Below are 16,097 nucleotides of genomic sequence, written 5' to 3' on the forward strand. Positions count from 1 at the left end.
GAGGAGACAAACATATATAGACCGATCAGCCACAACATTAAAACCACTGTCAGATGAAGTGAATAACATCGATCATTTCATTATAATGCAATGATCTGCTGGAAAACCTTGGGTTCTAGCAATGGCATTTCTTGATGGCAGTAGCCCCCTCAGAAGGACAATGCACCATGCCACAATGCAAAAACTGCTTAGGAATGGCTGGAGGAACATGATGAAGATCTCAAAGCAGCAACCTGGCCTTCAAATTCCCCAGATCCCAAGCCTATCAAGCATTTACAGGAGCCAGCACCCTGCCTGACAACCCACAGGACTCAAAGGATCTGCTGCCAGCACTCTGGTGCCAGAAACCACAGGACACCCCCAGAGGTCCTCTGTCCATGCCTCAACAGGTCAGAGCCCAATCCAAGGACGCCACACCCTGGACTGGACTTGGCTCTGGGGTACTGGCACGTCCCACAGATGCTTGATCAAATTTGGATCTGGGGTATTTGGTGCCGCTTCTGCAGTGATGCAGGCGCTGCGCCAGTCTGTCATGTTGAAGAGGGAGCTAAGCCAGAAGGCGAAGCATTCGATTCACAGGTCCATCTACGTCCCAACCCTCACCGTTGGTCATGAGCTCTGGGTAGTGACCGAAAGAATGAGGTTGCGGATACAAGCGACCGCAATCAGTTTCCTCCGTGGGGTGGCTGGGCTCAGCCTTAGAGATAGGGGGAGGAGCTTGGACATCTGGAGGGAGCTCGGAGTAGAGCCCTTGCTCCTTAGCATCGAAAGGGGTCAGTTGAGGTAGATCGGGCATCTGATTCAGATGCCTCCTGGGCACGTCCCACTGGTAGGAGGCCCCGGGCAGACCCAGAACACACTGGAAGGATTACATATTTCATCTGGTCTGGGAACGCCTTGGGGTCCCCCAGGAGGAGCTGGAAAGCGTTGCTGGGGAGAGGGACGTCTGGAATGCTTTGTTCGGCCTACTGACCCAGGTTTAGATAAGCAGATGAAAATGGATGGATGGAATTCGGAGGCCAGGTTGATGCCTGGAGCTCTTTTTATGTTCCTCAGGCCATTCCTGAGCAGTTTTTGTAGAGTGGCATGGTGCATTGTCCTGCTGAGGTGGTGGGGAGTGGCGTTGCCATGAGGGCGCATAGATGGAGTGCGTCAAGTGGCATCCACATGATTTCCAGGACTGAGATGATCCATTCACTTCACCTGTCAGTGGTTTTAATGTTCTGGTGTATATGAGCATGCATATACTGTATGTGTCAGTGTGACATACCTTCAGAGGTTTGTTGAACAGACAGGCTCCTCCTCCGCTGTTCAGAAAGTTATGGTACTCCTCCATGTTGCAGTCAGAGAACCTCTTGGGCAGGTAGAAACTGTTCAACACAACCGCAGCATAGTACGCTGTTACCGTGGATACAGTACAGACATAGCATACAGCACAGCATCCTCAGATAATACTGGGAGAGAAGAGGGGCTTGCTCCCCAGAAACACACATTACAGGACAAAACACTTAATTTTCTACCCAAACAAACTTTTCATACCTCACATTTAATTTCACTTCAACACACAATGCCATAGCAGGTTTGTCATATTTAATGAAGTTCGTATTTCTTATATTGTACCAAGAATATTTCAGGTTTTACCACAGGTTTACCATACTCACAGTTCGGAGGAGATCCTTACTACAACATGGAGGTAGACATACAGTAGAGCTAAGAGTGTGGAGAGACAGTATGTGTAGGATGTAAATGGATTCTAAGATGCGTTTATGAAATTGCCCTGGAAATGGATTTGATAATTTGGATGATTCACTTTTGAGCAGTTATTGCATCATCATGAGATACTAAAATGATCACATCAAATTTTCATGAGATACTCAGAACAGGAAGCAAGCTCGTCAGCTCTGAAATACTTTGTGTGATTTAATTCACTTACAGTAAAAATATAAATATATGCAGCTTGAGGACACAGTCACCTGAAGCCCAATCAACATCTAAAGTACATGAGTAAATCTATTACAATCAAATGTCCCGTGTTCATCCTGATGCTTTTAAGTACATCGACCCAAACCTGAGTAGCACTTAAATACTAACATCTTCTGCTGCACTTAATGCTGATTATGCTGCTGGCACATGTTTAACTAGAGTGCCTCTACGGCTCATCAGGACCAGCACAGGAGACAATGCAATAACAGACAGTCTGGGGCTGTGAGAGGTCGTCGTTATTTGATATGAAATGTGGCTTAACAAAGCCACCCACAGTGAGAATGGCTGTATAAGGAGCCAGTAATGACGCTTTGATGATGGATGAAGCACACTACAATATTTCAGGTAGACTTCCTGAACTAATCAGGTTTAAAGATGTTCCAGCTATCGCAGAGTTTTGCATCTTTGATTTCTAAATTTGCACCAGTGCTTAATCTTGTCAAAATCTTGTAGTGTTTATCACCTTCTCAACAGTGAAACGAAGATGAGACGTGCTTTAATGAGTCACCGGTCATTAGGAGGAGTGCAGTTTTTACCATGTGGACTAACATTATTATTCAGCCATATACAGACTTTTCATTTCACAGCACATAAAACACAGATACTACTGTATTATTGGCCTGTAGTGTCTATATTTCATGTATCCAGAAAAGGATTCACTAACATCCTCAGTCATTCACAGTCAGTGTATCCCCCTAGTGGCTGTTAGGAGGTATGGCGGTGTCTGAACCACAATCATTCACTTGTCTGTACAGTATGTCCTTGTTACAGTATACTTCAGAGTGAATAATGTCCTTTTTTAATAATTAAATACGAGGATATCTACTTTTTGTGACACCCTTTATAAGTCATATTTTACCCTGGTTTGTTCTAGGTAAAATTAATTCTTTCACGAGAAGATAACACAAAGGAAATATCAGTAACTTATAAGCTGCAAAACAGATAGAAAACAATTCTGCAACAAGACAATAATGCATGTTCAAATAATATGTGTATATGTACGGAAGTGGAATGCATTCACTTGAGAAAAAAAAATCTGCTCTGTTTTTCTGAATTAAAGGTTCATTGTATACGATTTAGCGAGATATATTGGCAGAGATGTAATATAATATTCCTAAATGTGTTTTCTTTAGTGTATAATCACTGGAAAATAAGAATCGTTGCCTTAGCATGAGCCACTTACATCTACATGTAAAGACAAAGCGGGTCCTCTTCCACGAGCTTCACTCCACATAGTCATACCTTATCATAATTTCACACATATGATGAGAGACGGGGCCCGAAGACATCTACAGAGGAATGTTGAATAGCGCCATCTACTGGCAACAGGAAATGACAATTTTTATATTCTAACGTCCTTCTAGCTGGTTAATCAGACCTACCTCAAATTCGTTCAGCCCTAAAAAAAGGTCCAAAGACTTTGATGATACTTAGAAATGAGGTGTGATCAAATGCGGTGGCGGTTGCAGTGGCCATGGTGTCACATTATTCGCCATGAAAGAAGAAGTTGTTTTTCAGGGGCAAAGGATGCTTGATTTCTTTAAAGGCGCTGTATGTAAGAATGTGGCCAAAATGGTTACTACACTCAAATTCAAAATACTGCCGCGAGTCGTGTCCGCCCCCTCTCCCCTACAGATTCGAGGTTGCTGGACAGCGGCACGCTGGAGACTGATTTTTTTTGCCCACGGGCGGCTGCCGTGGCAGGGCCGCATCGCCGCGTCCTTGATCTTCGGTTTTCCAGCGGACCGTTGGAGCAAGTCCGGCTTCTCTGCTGCTAACGCTGCTGCCGGGATACAGCGGAGGAGGAGCCAGCTGCTAATGCTATGTACTGGGACACTGCTAGTGCTGCTTGCCGTGCTGCTAACGTTTGTTTCTCAAAAAAATCAGTCGGGTTGATGACCCACCTGCACATGGGCTACAATGTATGATCGAAAATGAATAACAGTTGAAAGTATTTGAAATGTCCATCCCTGTCTAGCTATTATGCTAGTTAGCCAACTTTGGCTAAAGCTTACCTGTCAAGGAGAAGAGTAGCCACTTCGACATCCGATTTCAAATTCTTCTCCGCTTTCAACCGTCTCCACTGTTCAAAAGCATCTCCTATATAGACCCTCGCTTTGCCTCGAGTTTTGTCTTGTCTTTGTCTGTCTCATTTTGTGCATTTTTTGGCCATTTTCAGGGGTCGTACTTCAACGCACTCCTTCTACAGATTTGATCCGACTGAAATTTTGTCTATGCCATCTTAAGACCTTGGACATTAAAAGTTGCTTAAAGCTTTAGTTTTTGTCGAACCGTGTAACCCTGGCAAGATGTCAAATGACAGCAACCCAGAGTTGCGCAGAGGTGTGAGGGCTTGTCCATCGCTGCTTGCGGCTTTAATTGATAATTCTTACATAATATAATAAACTTATTTTAATGAGAAAAGTATATTAAACAAAATTGAGGTGGGGAGGGGAAAGAAGGTGGAAGGTGGACTGTTGCATTCAATGTTTCTGTAAGTTATTAAAGGTTAATAACCAGTATATTTTCTAGTAATCTTACTGGAATCCTTCTAGCGGGCTGTGGGTCAATGATAAGCTAATATCAAGCTAACAAATGGATTTATAAAGTACCCATGGGTAAAATGCAAATTTTGGGTTGGTATATCATTTCTAATAAAATTATTTCCATTTCAATTGTTTTTTGGGTTGCTGCAACATAAGAAGAAAAAAAATGCTAGATATATAAATTACCTTAACATATGTTTTCCTCCTCAAATTTTATGAATTTAATTATATCCCGTGGGTCTGAGGGGAAGCTTTGGCAGGCTGTATGTGGTCCTCAAGCTACCAGGGCCGGATTGCTGCACGCTTGGCACACGGGAGAAGATTCAGTTGGCTGCAGTCTGCAACCTTACCACTAGATGTCACTGAATCCTACACACTGGATGTTTCACAATATAATACAATAGTAACCTCATTGATATCCTCTCTCTCAAGTGAATGCATTACACTTCTGTACATATGTACATACATATATGTGAACACAGAAATCAGCTCACACACACATACGAACACACACGGTAGCTAAACCCTGTGAGAAACGTGAGAGCAGTTAGTAGTAGTAGTCAAGTTAGGTTGATCAGACATGCAGGTGCTGAGGGATAAAAAGAAAGGTCCGTCAATGGACATGACTGAGGTTGCTCATTGAATACAAGCGTCTGAAATACCATTGACTTTATTTTAGAGAATACAGAAATGGGCCAGGTCCATTGATAGGTGACAAGCTTATAAGAGCACAGAGTCACCTGTCCTCTGTCATGTGACATTATAGCAAGTTTATCATGGTAAGTCAATAGAGCAGAACCTGGGCGGGGAGTGTTAGGGCAGTGCACTGCTGTTACAGGGAAATGAGGGAGTCAAATATTGGCCTAAGATGAGAATGACATTGCAGACTGTATCAATCGGTTAGAAATGGACAAAAAGAACAGATGAAAAGTCCTTTCAGACTTTCAAAGGGCAGGAGGGAGGAGGAGCCTATCAGTAATTTGAATAATCAAATCAATAAAATTTTCTTGGCTGATCAGCCGGTGACATCCAGAAACTGAAGAATACACATGAGGTACATGTGACATTGTACAAAATGATGATGAAAAATACAGTTAGTGTGTGATAAAAGGACATCCAACTGTATTTGTTCATATCATTTGAATAAAAAAGAGAAGCTGGGGCCACAGCGGCTGTAGTGCTGTCGGATGAGATGGGAAAGGTTGTGGTGACTGACAACCCCTCCGAGGCAGCCGGTTGGTTCAAAACAGCACAGGCAACGTTCTAGCCAAGCTTCTGCTCACCTGCTGTCCCATTCGGGATAGAGGGGGAACGCGAGAAGTATTTAAGAAGAGGGGTATATATACACACACATACACACACACACACAGCAGAGGCTTTTACAGACACAACACAATCTCATCCGTGTGCTCACAGCAGGCCTGTACAGTATACACACTGCACATGTGCACAAACGCATTTTAAGACAAACACTGTCATGATTTTTGCATGAAACTGGAAACACAAGACATACACAGACTGATTCATCACCTACATTCTAATCTTAGCAAGCAACAGATTATATAACACTACTGCTGAGAGAAGCCCAGTGAAGTTATATAAACAAGCCATATGGAAAATACACGCAGGCTGACACCTAGTGGTGACTTATCAAACTACAATAACACTGCAGTGGGTGGAAACGGTGACATCTGCATAATTACACTGATAAATTAATATTTTGATTAAATTTTAGAGACCCAAATGTGTGTTTTTAATGTATTACTGTGTGTAACTTTGTATTATGTGTCATGTTAGTTTGTTAAGTGCTGCTCTGTCACTGTGTGTATGTTGTGGCCAGAGGTCTGTACTACAAAGCAAGTTCAACATACCCAGAATATCTTTTGGTTATTTGGCTTCACTAAACCTAACACTGGCCCCCTGGGGACGCCCAGTGGCTCAGTGGGTAGAGCTGGCATCCATGTACAAAGGCAAAGTCCTTGCCGCAGCGGCTGCAGGCTCGATTCCAGCTAACAGCCTTTTGCTGCATGCCATCCCCCCTCTCTCCCCCCTTCATGCTTAATCTGTCCTGTCCAATAAAGGCATAGAAACCCCCAAAATAATCTCTAACACTGGCCACCTGGTTAACCAGTAACACGAAGCTGGTTATCAGTTAACTTTAGGTTTTCTTATCCAGCCATGAGCGTCTTCATGTGACAGTGGCTGGGTTGTTAATTACGAGCAACATCATCAGAACCATGACTGAAATACTTCTATGCAATGAAAAAGTGATACTGATTAGCTGCTGTGATTATGGGACAGCAAAATGTCACATTCATCAGAGTGAACTGTAAACGATAACCTTTACAACAGACAGAGAAGATGTAGAAATCATTTCCAAATGTTAAAATAAGGCAGAGGCTTAAAATACATGTCAGTATTATTATAAATTACTAAAGCATCGAGTGAGTATTTTTTTGCTGTTTAGTTAGATGATGAAGAAACTACTCTGAATATGTCACATAAAAACAAAAAGTCAAAGTAATTCCAGACTGTTTCTGTTACTGAAGTAAAGAGTGGAAAAGTAGTCAATGACTGATGAGGTCTATCGAACTGAAATGTTGTATTTATTATCACAAGACTGTCAGATATCAGTTCAGGAATAAATAAACTCTGCACAATTTAAAATGCAGCTACAACGGGGTGCCCATTAGCTCACCTGGTACAGCAGGCACTCCATGTACAAAAAAGGCCCTGCCCTTGCGGGCTTGACCCCAGCCTGGGGCCCCACACTGCAAGCCGCCCCCCAACGCCAACAATCGCCCCATCGATCAAGGGCAAAAAACCCTAAAAATTATCTTTAACACATATATATATAATGTATCTAAAATGTGCTTAGTGTCGTGAACGATCTCTCTGTTTGTTAGAAGCTTTGTTTTAAAACCAGGGTGGAAACAGAGAGCCTGAAACAATTAAATGATCCTATAAAAATAAGCACTCTTTTTAGCTGTCACTCAGGACTTTTGTCCGTGTCGGGATCATTTTTTCCAGTGATCTGATTGGTCAGTGGTCGGAGTATTGACAGGATGTGATCTGATCCTCTGTCAGCTTAAGTGACCCAGTGATTTATACCGGTAAAAAGTAAACCAGCTTTGTCGTACTGAAAACCCAGGTTAACTCTAAGGCTACCTCGCTAACCCCAAATCCTGCTTTGTAGTCCAGGCCTCTGGACTTAGGATGAAAATATGCTCTAGCTAACTCTGGTAGATGGTAGCTCAACATTTATATTTAATATCGTACATGGACCCTTGGATGTAAAATAAAGATTATAAAGTGTAATTAACTTTTAACTGCTTTGACATAAATAGGAGAATGCATTCAAGTTCAAATTCTAAACAAAAGTGTCCACAATCAATCAGAATTTGTCCATGGCAAGATGAGCCCGGGAACTTTAACTACTAATATGTTATATTTCATTTAACTCTTTGGTGAGAATACCCATCCATTTAAAATGGGAAACAAATTCTTGGGTAAAGAAATGTGCATATTTCTTAGCTAAGTGTGATGTTAGCATTAAAGCCACAGTGCAGCGTTGTATCCAGCTCTGATGTTGTGATTAAAATTTGTCTGGAAAGACTGATAAAACACAGATTTATCCATCTATGTTTCGATCGTAAATGTTTTTTTCTGGGGTGGAAACTGTTGCCTGTCTCTGTTGTGGCTTTAAGGTTATGACATGAAGAGGGAATGTTGTGTTTCAGTAACTTACCCAACATCATCCATGATACAGCCCGACCAACGATCGTCACACTTGCACTCGCCTAGAAAAAACCCACACACATAAAAATGTTCCCATGGCACACACAGGAGGTTTATTAAATGGACGGAAATACATTAAGGTTTAACTTTGTACCATTGAGGATCCTCTTCTTGTCAGAGAAGATGCCAATGTTCTGTCCAAGAGACTGAGCGAGGGTTATGGCCATCTCATCTGTTTTCCCGTACTGATGAGGAGACAGAGACGCACAGAGAGCCGGGAGAAAAAAAAAACAGCGGGAGACCATAAATAGAATATCAGATACGTCTATAAAAAATAAGTTGTGTTACAAAGGAGCTTACAAAGGTTTCCCCCTCCAAAGGAAAAACATAACTTGATTAATTTATAAAGTGGAACAGAAACTGAAAGGAGAAGGAGCTTTTAGTCATTAGGCAGCACAGCCATGGATACAGTCGGTCAGGAATGCCCTCGTCCACTGCAGTTTTTAAATCCAGACTGAAACCTTATTGTTCTCCAGCACTGAGGTATACAAAGGTATGCTGTGTGGGATTTTTCTAAAAACACAATATATAGACTCATACAGAAGTAACCCCTCTTAATTATCACTTACGACCCACTAGAGGTGTGCGACAGTAAATTTTTCTGCAGAGACTCTGTACTCTGCCTGTATTACCTTACTTTCTTTATATTCTCTGTGCTCAGGACATTAATGGGTATGTAGTCCCTAAGTGCTCACGTGACGTCAGGCTTTACAAAAAGGTAGAAACCAGGTGCCAGACTATAAGCAGCAGGCATCAAAGAAAAAATATGCAGATATGGCGATGTTAACAAAGAGTAACTGACAATCCTGCATAGTATACCTTTAACTAAATGTTTTTAAACCCAAGGTCTTATTATCATTGTATTATCATTATAAATCTTTAAGTTTATTAACATTTATCTTTTATTTTGCTCCTTTAAATTGTATTGTTTTGACTCTATTCTTTTGGATTATGTTGTTTTAACTTTGAATTGAGTAGTTCTAAGGGCAGTTTCATAGTCGACGCAAAGGCACGCAGACGCGAACGCATTGGGACACATCAAGACGCATTGGCCGCCATGATGCATGCTTACGTCTCAAAATGTGTTGTCCATTTTTTTTGATACGCGAAGCAGCGACGCGTGTAATACCATGAGTTGCCAGCGGGGTGATAATGCAAGCGACGTACTTGAAATACTCTGAGTATTTACGACGTACTTTTTGTTATTCACAGAAGAAGCAGGTATGAAGTATGGCGGGCGAGGAGTAAAAACTTTGCAAACTCGTACGGGCACACCCCCATTTATATGACAGTTCTAGTGCACTCTGATAAAATAGCAGTACTAGCTAGCTGGAACGTACCGGTGACTCTGCTACCCCCTATTGTACGAGTGATGTATTGCATTATAAGTGTCGCCTGCGTCGCTTGCGTTCAATGGATTAACTATGAAAGGAAGTGTGTTGCTTGCATCGCTTGCTCGCGTTGCATGTGTTGACTATGAAACGGCCCTAAGTGGGTAAAGGCAAACAATAAAACAGCTGTAACAGCCTGGAAAGTTCAGAAAATTACATCACTTTACTGTAATGCAGCCTTTAAAACCAGGAAAAGACAACACTTATGATATTACCATATCTGAAATGTAACACAGTATCTAGTCTCATATGACAATATCGATATAATGTCGATATATTGCCCAAAAACATGCTTTATGAATAAAACTACCCTCCCACTGATTTTCCATTTCAAACTTCCAGACCTCTCTATAGGCTTTTCAGACCATATTTAACAGAGAACAAACTGCCAGCCCTCAGAAAACTTGCATTTACACATTGTGGTCATTCAGTCCACACTCCTGCACAGAAACTTTGACGACGTCCCACTGTCACCACACTCCTGCACAGAAACTTTGACGACGTCCCACTGTCAGACGTCTCCGCCCAAAGAGGAAGTAAACTAACCAGTGCTACTTATACTTGTAATATTTTCCTTTCACAGATTGAATAAATACTATTACATCATTATTCCCTGCATGTTTTTTAGTGTCCTATGAATAAGAACCAAAAATCTGTTGAAAAAAGGGAAGGAAAAAAAAGTTCAGTGATTTTATTTTCCCAGCATCTGTGCAGCCTTGTTTTTTCACTGTGTCCATGGAAACAAGATGAACAGAGCCATAAAGGTTACCTTCTGATAAGGACATCACTGCCTGACTCATACATGTTCAGACAAGTTTAATATTTGGTTATTTGTGATGCTATGTATTGATGCAAATTAAAGATACTGCAGCATTTTCATCCGAACTAATCTGGTCACGGATGCCCAGATTTGGTTCTGTAATAAGGCACTTGCGGCCTTGAGAAATTTTGTATTTTAGAAAACAGAACATGGACAATTAGTTTGGAAACACAGTATTTTTTTCATACTCTCTTTTCCTTTTTCCAAACTTATCCAGACCTGGAAATAACCAAAACTAAACTCCATACTTGTCCTTCCTGTGTAGGAACCCTGTGCCCAAATGGCTGTAAAACTGAAACTGCAGTAGGGCCTACATAACAGGAATAAATGCACAATAGTAACTTGTAGAAAATGTCAATATGCCTCATATAATAGCTGGTGGTGTTCAGTGTAGAGATGAAGATTCACTAGCAACATGACTGTACTCCCTGTTGTCTAAATCCTCTGTCCAATGAAAAGTGAACTGAACTATTTTTGAGTTTTTGGGACCCTGTAATTTGTGTTTTGAGACTCACCTCATTGACTCCCCCTCCTTTAGTCAAGGAGCAAACTCCTCCCATATAGGACGCTCCTCCCCAGCTGCTGTGGAAACGATTCCCTCTGAAAGGGAAAAAAAGTTATGTGTTAAATAAAAAAGACGACGAGTGCACAATAAAATCCTTTTAAATGTTCTGACTTACGAGAAGAGGTGAACGGAGTCGCATTTCTCCTTGATGAAGTCTTTCCTGTACTTCATGAACTCCCTCAGCGTCACCATGGGGTCGTCGTCGATGTTGAACTTGTTGTCGGCTGACCACGTTTCCATGGCGACCAGCACAATCCGGGTATTGAGCTGTTCCTTGAAAATCTGGGGAATTAAAAGTAGATTTAAAATCAGTAAAGTTGTGAAAGTCATAAACTCAAAAAGAAACATAATGACATGGCCTGATTGATATTAAAACTGACAGGCGTGCTTCATTTTCATCAACATCTCCAGCTGTCTGTTTAAACAGCAGCGGTCAGAGTGATCAGTGTGAATCGTACACCAGACAGCAGCACATTACAGACGGCTACACGGAGTCAGTGAGGGTGACAGTCTGAAGGACACACAGGGAGCAAACTGGCAAATAATAATGTTTGCTTTCATAAGATGGAAATCTGCTGGGGTACCTGGCCGCACAAACACTGGAGGAGAGGACGAGAGCTAAGCCTCTTTGTTTAAGCTGAATGCCAATAGTCTCAAGACAGAGCTGACAGCAGAGAGGAAGTGGTCAGTGATGTATGCGTGGTTCAATCCATATCTGGCCCTGAACACTTTTGTCCGCTCCACCTCAGTTTGTGCACATTAAGGCCACTCTGGTTTGTGTCTCCATACATCTGAATCACAAAGCACACAGTTCTTAGAAAAATTAATAACCGATGGTCTTTGAAACACCCAAAAGGTCACTTAAAGGTCCAGTGTGTAGGATTTACGGGGATATATTGACAGAAATGATATATTATATAATAGGTATGTTTTCTTTAGTGTATAATCACCTGAAAATGGGAACTGTTGTGTTTTTGTTACCTTAGAATGAGTCGTTTATATCTGTATAGGGAGCGGGTCCTTGGTAATGGAGATTGCCATGCTGCACTGCAACGTTTCTACAGCAGCCCAGAAAGGACAAACTAAACACTAGCTGTAGATAGGGCCATCAGTGTTTACGCATCAGCTATTGTAGTTAGCAGCCCCTCTGTGACAAGCAGCGTCAGAAAAACACAGATTTTCTTAACGTCAGCTGGGAAATGTGTAATCCTCACTGCTAGATTCCAATAAATGCCCCTGATAGTACACACTGTACCTTTAACACCTATTACTAAAGGTGGGTTAATTCTAAAGGTATTTCCAGAGGCTTCTAACATCCTCTGTTTCTTTAACTTAACAAATACGGTTACTAGAAATGACACGTCCTCACTCAATCTGTACAATGAGAACCAAATGTGTAACGTTTGTTATCCGTTACATATTGATTCTTCTTTCCGAAATGTTATATTTTACAGAGAGAGCAATGATATATGTCACTCTAAGCTACACAGATTTGGAAATATAGTCACAACTTAGAAAACAGGTTGAAAATCTTTTTGGATTCTGGAAATAGCTCCAGAGCAGCAGTAACGGTTGTTAAACAGTTTACTGGGTTTTTCCAAATACTGCCAGATATTCATTTTTCAGAAAATCAGATGCTTAGCTCTGTGACTTAAAAGTAAAGGTAATATATTAGAGGCCCAAACTGGAGCTGGAAATATCCCAGTGTGAGTGATGGAGAAAACATCTTACATATACATTATTTCAGTGACACATATAAATAGAAATGTCTGTATATATTATTTTACTGTACATATTCTAATTATAACTTCATTCTCTCTTATATGTATGTTCTGCAATTTCATTTTCTTTTGCTATGTTTATGTTTTGCACCAATACACCAAAGCAAATTCCTTGTGTGTAAAAATCCCAGTTGGAAATAAACTGAATTAAAATTTGAAATTTATAGCGACATGATTCTAACACTATCTCCTCACAGTGGGTTTGATATCACATAGAGAAACATTATTACAACAACATTACTTTTCTCCCAAGCTAGATGTATTTTGAAATTCATTTTTGATTTTTGAAATAGTAGTCTGACAAAAATCTCAAGGCTTATTTTATGAGATGACAACTGAGCAGATTAGATCCGTGCGATGTGGTTGAAAAAGCTGGAAATCGGACTTTTTTTCACACACATCAAATTTTGGGAATGAGCACTGTGTCTATTAGTATCCATGGGGACGGAAGTTTCCTGCACGGGATACTCTGCAGTTGTTGGACAACAGTGTGGGAAAGGGACTGTAACTGTGAGAACTCTTGCCAAACAAGGACACATTTCACTAACTACAACCTATAAAATGTTAATTTTCTGTATGCGCACTGTACTTATAAGTAATTGCTGGAATATCTATCATGTCTAATGCCACTGTCAGGGTGTCTACTGCGCTCCGACACTTTTCAAGGTAATTTTTAACCAAATTTAAAGATTTAGTGTTTAGGACTTAGTGCCATCTAATGGTGAGGTTGTAGAACTGAAACTTCCTGTGTGCCAAGCATGTAGGAGAACTACAGTAGTCTAGATACAAATGTGAATGGCCTTTTCTAGAGCCAGTGTTTGGTTTGTCCCTTTTGGGCTACTGTAGAAACAACATCGCAGACTCTGTGGAAGAGGACCCGCTCCGTTTGTAGATATAAACATCTTACTGTAAGGTAACGAAAACACAAAGAATCGGACTTTCAGGTGATTATAAACAAATGAAAATGTAGGTATGAATATCATATACCATATATCTTTTTGACAAAAAGAAATAAAAAGATTGATAAATGAAATTAGATATAAGGTTTGTGGAAATGAAGACACCACAAATTCAAAATTAGGACTATTAAATTACTTTTAATGCCTAATATCTTATGCTTTTTTAGGACCTGCAGACACCCTGTGCTGTGAATGTGGCCTCAGTGCTGTGGTGCTGTGGCGTACACTGGGGGAAAACAGGGCAACTATAGTCGCACATGGAAATCAATGTGTAAGTCCCAAATAGAGTCTGCTTCATACGATCCTCTTCAAGGACACGACAAAAAGCATGACCTTTCCCCGGCTTCGCCAGCCTATCAGATGACAGACATGACCCCGTGGCGGGTCAGATTTCAGTAGCACAGCAAACAGACGTGGCTACAAATAATGAAACATTGAAATGTCTGCCTCAGTACTGTTGGGATGCCACTGCTGCTTCAGTCCTTTGAAAAACTCATGACTGGCTGGTTAATGGCCGCACGCAGCACATTATGGGCCAGCAGGAGAGGTTTTAAATGTAGAGAGTGAGGTTGGTTAAATGAAAAAATCAGTGCAATGTTCGCTCAGCTCCAATACCTGGGAGTGCTTGTGGCAAGCTTTCCAAGAAGAGGATCAATACAATTCTTACCATGTCAGCCATATTGACCACTGACTTAGCATAGTTATTCGTGTGCCCCACGGAAAGCCGATGCTTCTTGTACTGAAGAGAGGGAGAGAGGGAAACAGAGGGATGGAGAGGAAACACATAAACGTGGGATTCATAATCTGGAACAGATTCATTGTAAGCCCTGTAAATGTGTAAAAGGAGCCAGCGTCTGCACACTTTATTTGCTCCAAATATCACATTTATTGTGCCTAAAACATTTCAGCCAAGTGGATTTTGGATCAAAACTGTTTAGGTAGTATTTGGAGTTATGTAATTAATCATTTTACAGTATCATATCATGTATACCTACCATTAAATGGTCATTGATCACCATCAACTCAATGTATTTGGTCTCATCCTCTACACTGTGTGACGCACGTGGAGCCTGAGAAGAAAGAACACAATTTGTGACAGACAGTTAGACACCTTTTTTCAGCTTTCCTTAAACCTAAAATTTTTCAACATCAAGGACAATTTCAGAAAAGCACACACAGCAAACACAAAGATCAACTCATGTCTCATGCGTCACCGAGAAAAGAAAAGACGACAAATCAATAAGGGTGAACTTTGCAAAGCTCGACCAGGTTTGTCTGTTTTCCAAATAAAGATGAGAGCAGCTCTGAGGGCTGAGGGACCGACAGCTGCAGACATCTGACTGTGTCTGAGAAAAGACGAGAACGCAGCCTCTACTCACAAGGTAAATATTTCATGAAAAAGAATAAGAAGAGGAGAAAGAGGGGTGGAGAGCTGCTGTGTGGGAGGAGAGTGAGGAAACAGTGTTCTCTCTTTAGCTCTGTGAATTTACATAAAACATACGGGCGGAGAAACACCGAAATCATCGGGCTTGGACAAAAAGCATCCAGTGCATAATTATCCCTCTGTCTCACCGTCACACAGACAAGCGTGTGCACATCATAAAGTGAAGCCAACATGAGTCCATTAGCGTCGCTCTGTGAAGGATGATGATTTTCCAAAAAACAGAGGAGTCATACCTGTCTCTTTTTTCTCCTGTGAACAACTTTGGACCCGGGAAATGGAGGGCTGGGAAACGGTGGCTCTGGAAGATCACCTAGGAAACAGAAACATTCAATATATGATGTTTTACTACTTTTTATGAATGTTAATCAAACATTAAATTCCTCCTCATGTCTTCAGTCATCATCTTACCATCGAGGAGATCATTTAACCCCTCGTGCCCTGCAGATTTATATATCATGTGAATGCCGACATCTCCCTGCAAGACACAAAACGCAGAGTTCAGAAGTTCATCGTAATAACTTCAACAACTTTATTTATACAGCACCTTTCAAAAAAGTTTTACCAAGATCTTCACAAATTACGCAAAATAATACAACAATCACAAACCATATCAAGGAAAGTTACAGAAAAGCATGTGTCGGTGAGGTTGCAAGATGAGTTTCATCAGGGAGACTGTTCCAGAGTTTTGAGGCCCTGACAGCAAAAGCACAATCTCCTTTAGTTATACGTCTAAATCGAGGGACTGTCAGTAGATTTTTGTCGAACAATGTGAGATTACATGCAGGTAGACAGGGGCATAAAAGGTCACAT

The 16,097-nt window shown here is 41.1% G+C and overlaps 1 protein-coding gene across 2 annotated transcripts in view; it reads right to left on the bottom strand.

Moving 5' to 3' along the window:
* The window catches only part of adam22 (ADAM metallopeptidase domain 22), a 108,260-nt gene that overhangs the window by 21,965 nt on the left and 70,198 nt on the right, over positions 1-16,097 (bottom strand). For both annotated transcript variants that reach the window (XM_050047770.1, XM_050047771.1), the window contains exons 7-15: positions 15,696-15,762; positions 15,521-15,597; positions 14,839-14,913; positions 14,511-14,582; positions 11,219-11,385; positions 11,054-11,138; positions 8,422-8,512; positions 8,278-8,329; positions 1,271-1,370 (exon numbers count right to left, since the gene is read on the bottom strand). In XM_050047770.1, coding sequence (XP_049903727.1) covers positions 1,271-1,370; positions 8,278-8,329; positions 8,422-8,512; positions 11,054-11,138; positions 11,219-11,385; positions 14,511-14,582; positions 14,839-14,913; positions 15,521-15,597; positions 15,696-15,762 — 786 coding nt within the window. The remainder of the gene's footprint in view (positions 1-1,270; positions 1,371-8,277; positions 8,330-8,421; positions 8,513-11,053; positions 11,139-11,218; positions 11,386-14,510; positions 14,583-14,838; positions 14,914-15,520; positions 15,598-15,695; positions 15,763-16,097) is intronic.

This window comes from Epinephelus moara, chromosome 6 (assembly GCF_006386435.1).
Source record: "Epinephelus moara isolate mb chromosome 6, YSFRI_EMoa_1.0, whole genome shotgun sequence".
NCBI lineage: Eukaryota > Metazoa > Chordata > Actinopteri > Perciformes > Serranidae > Epinephelus > Epinephelus moara.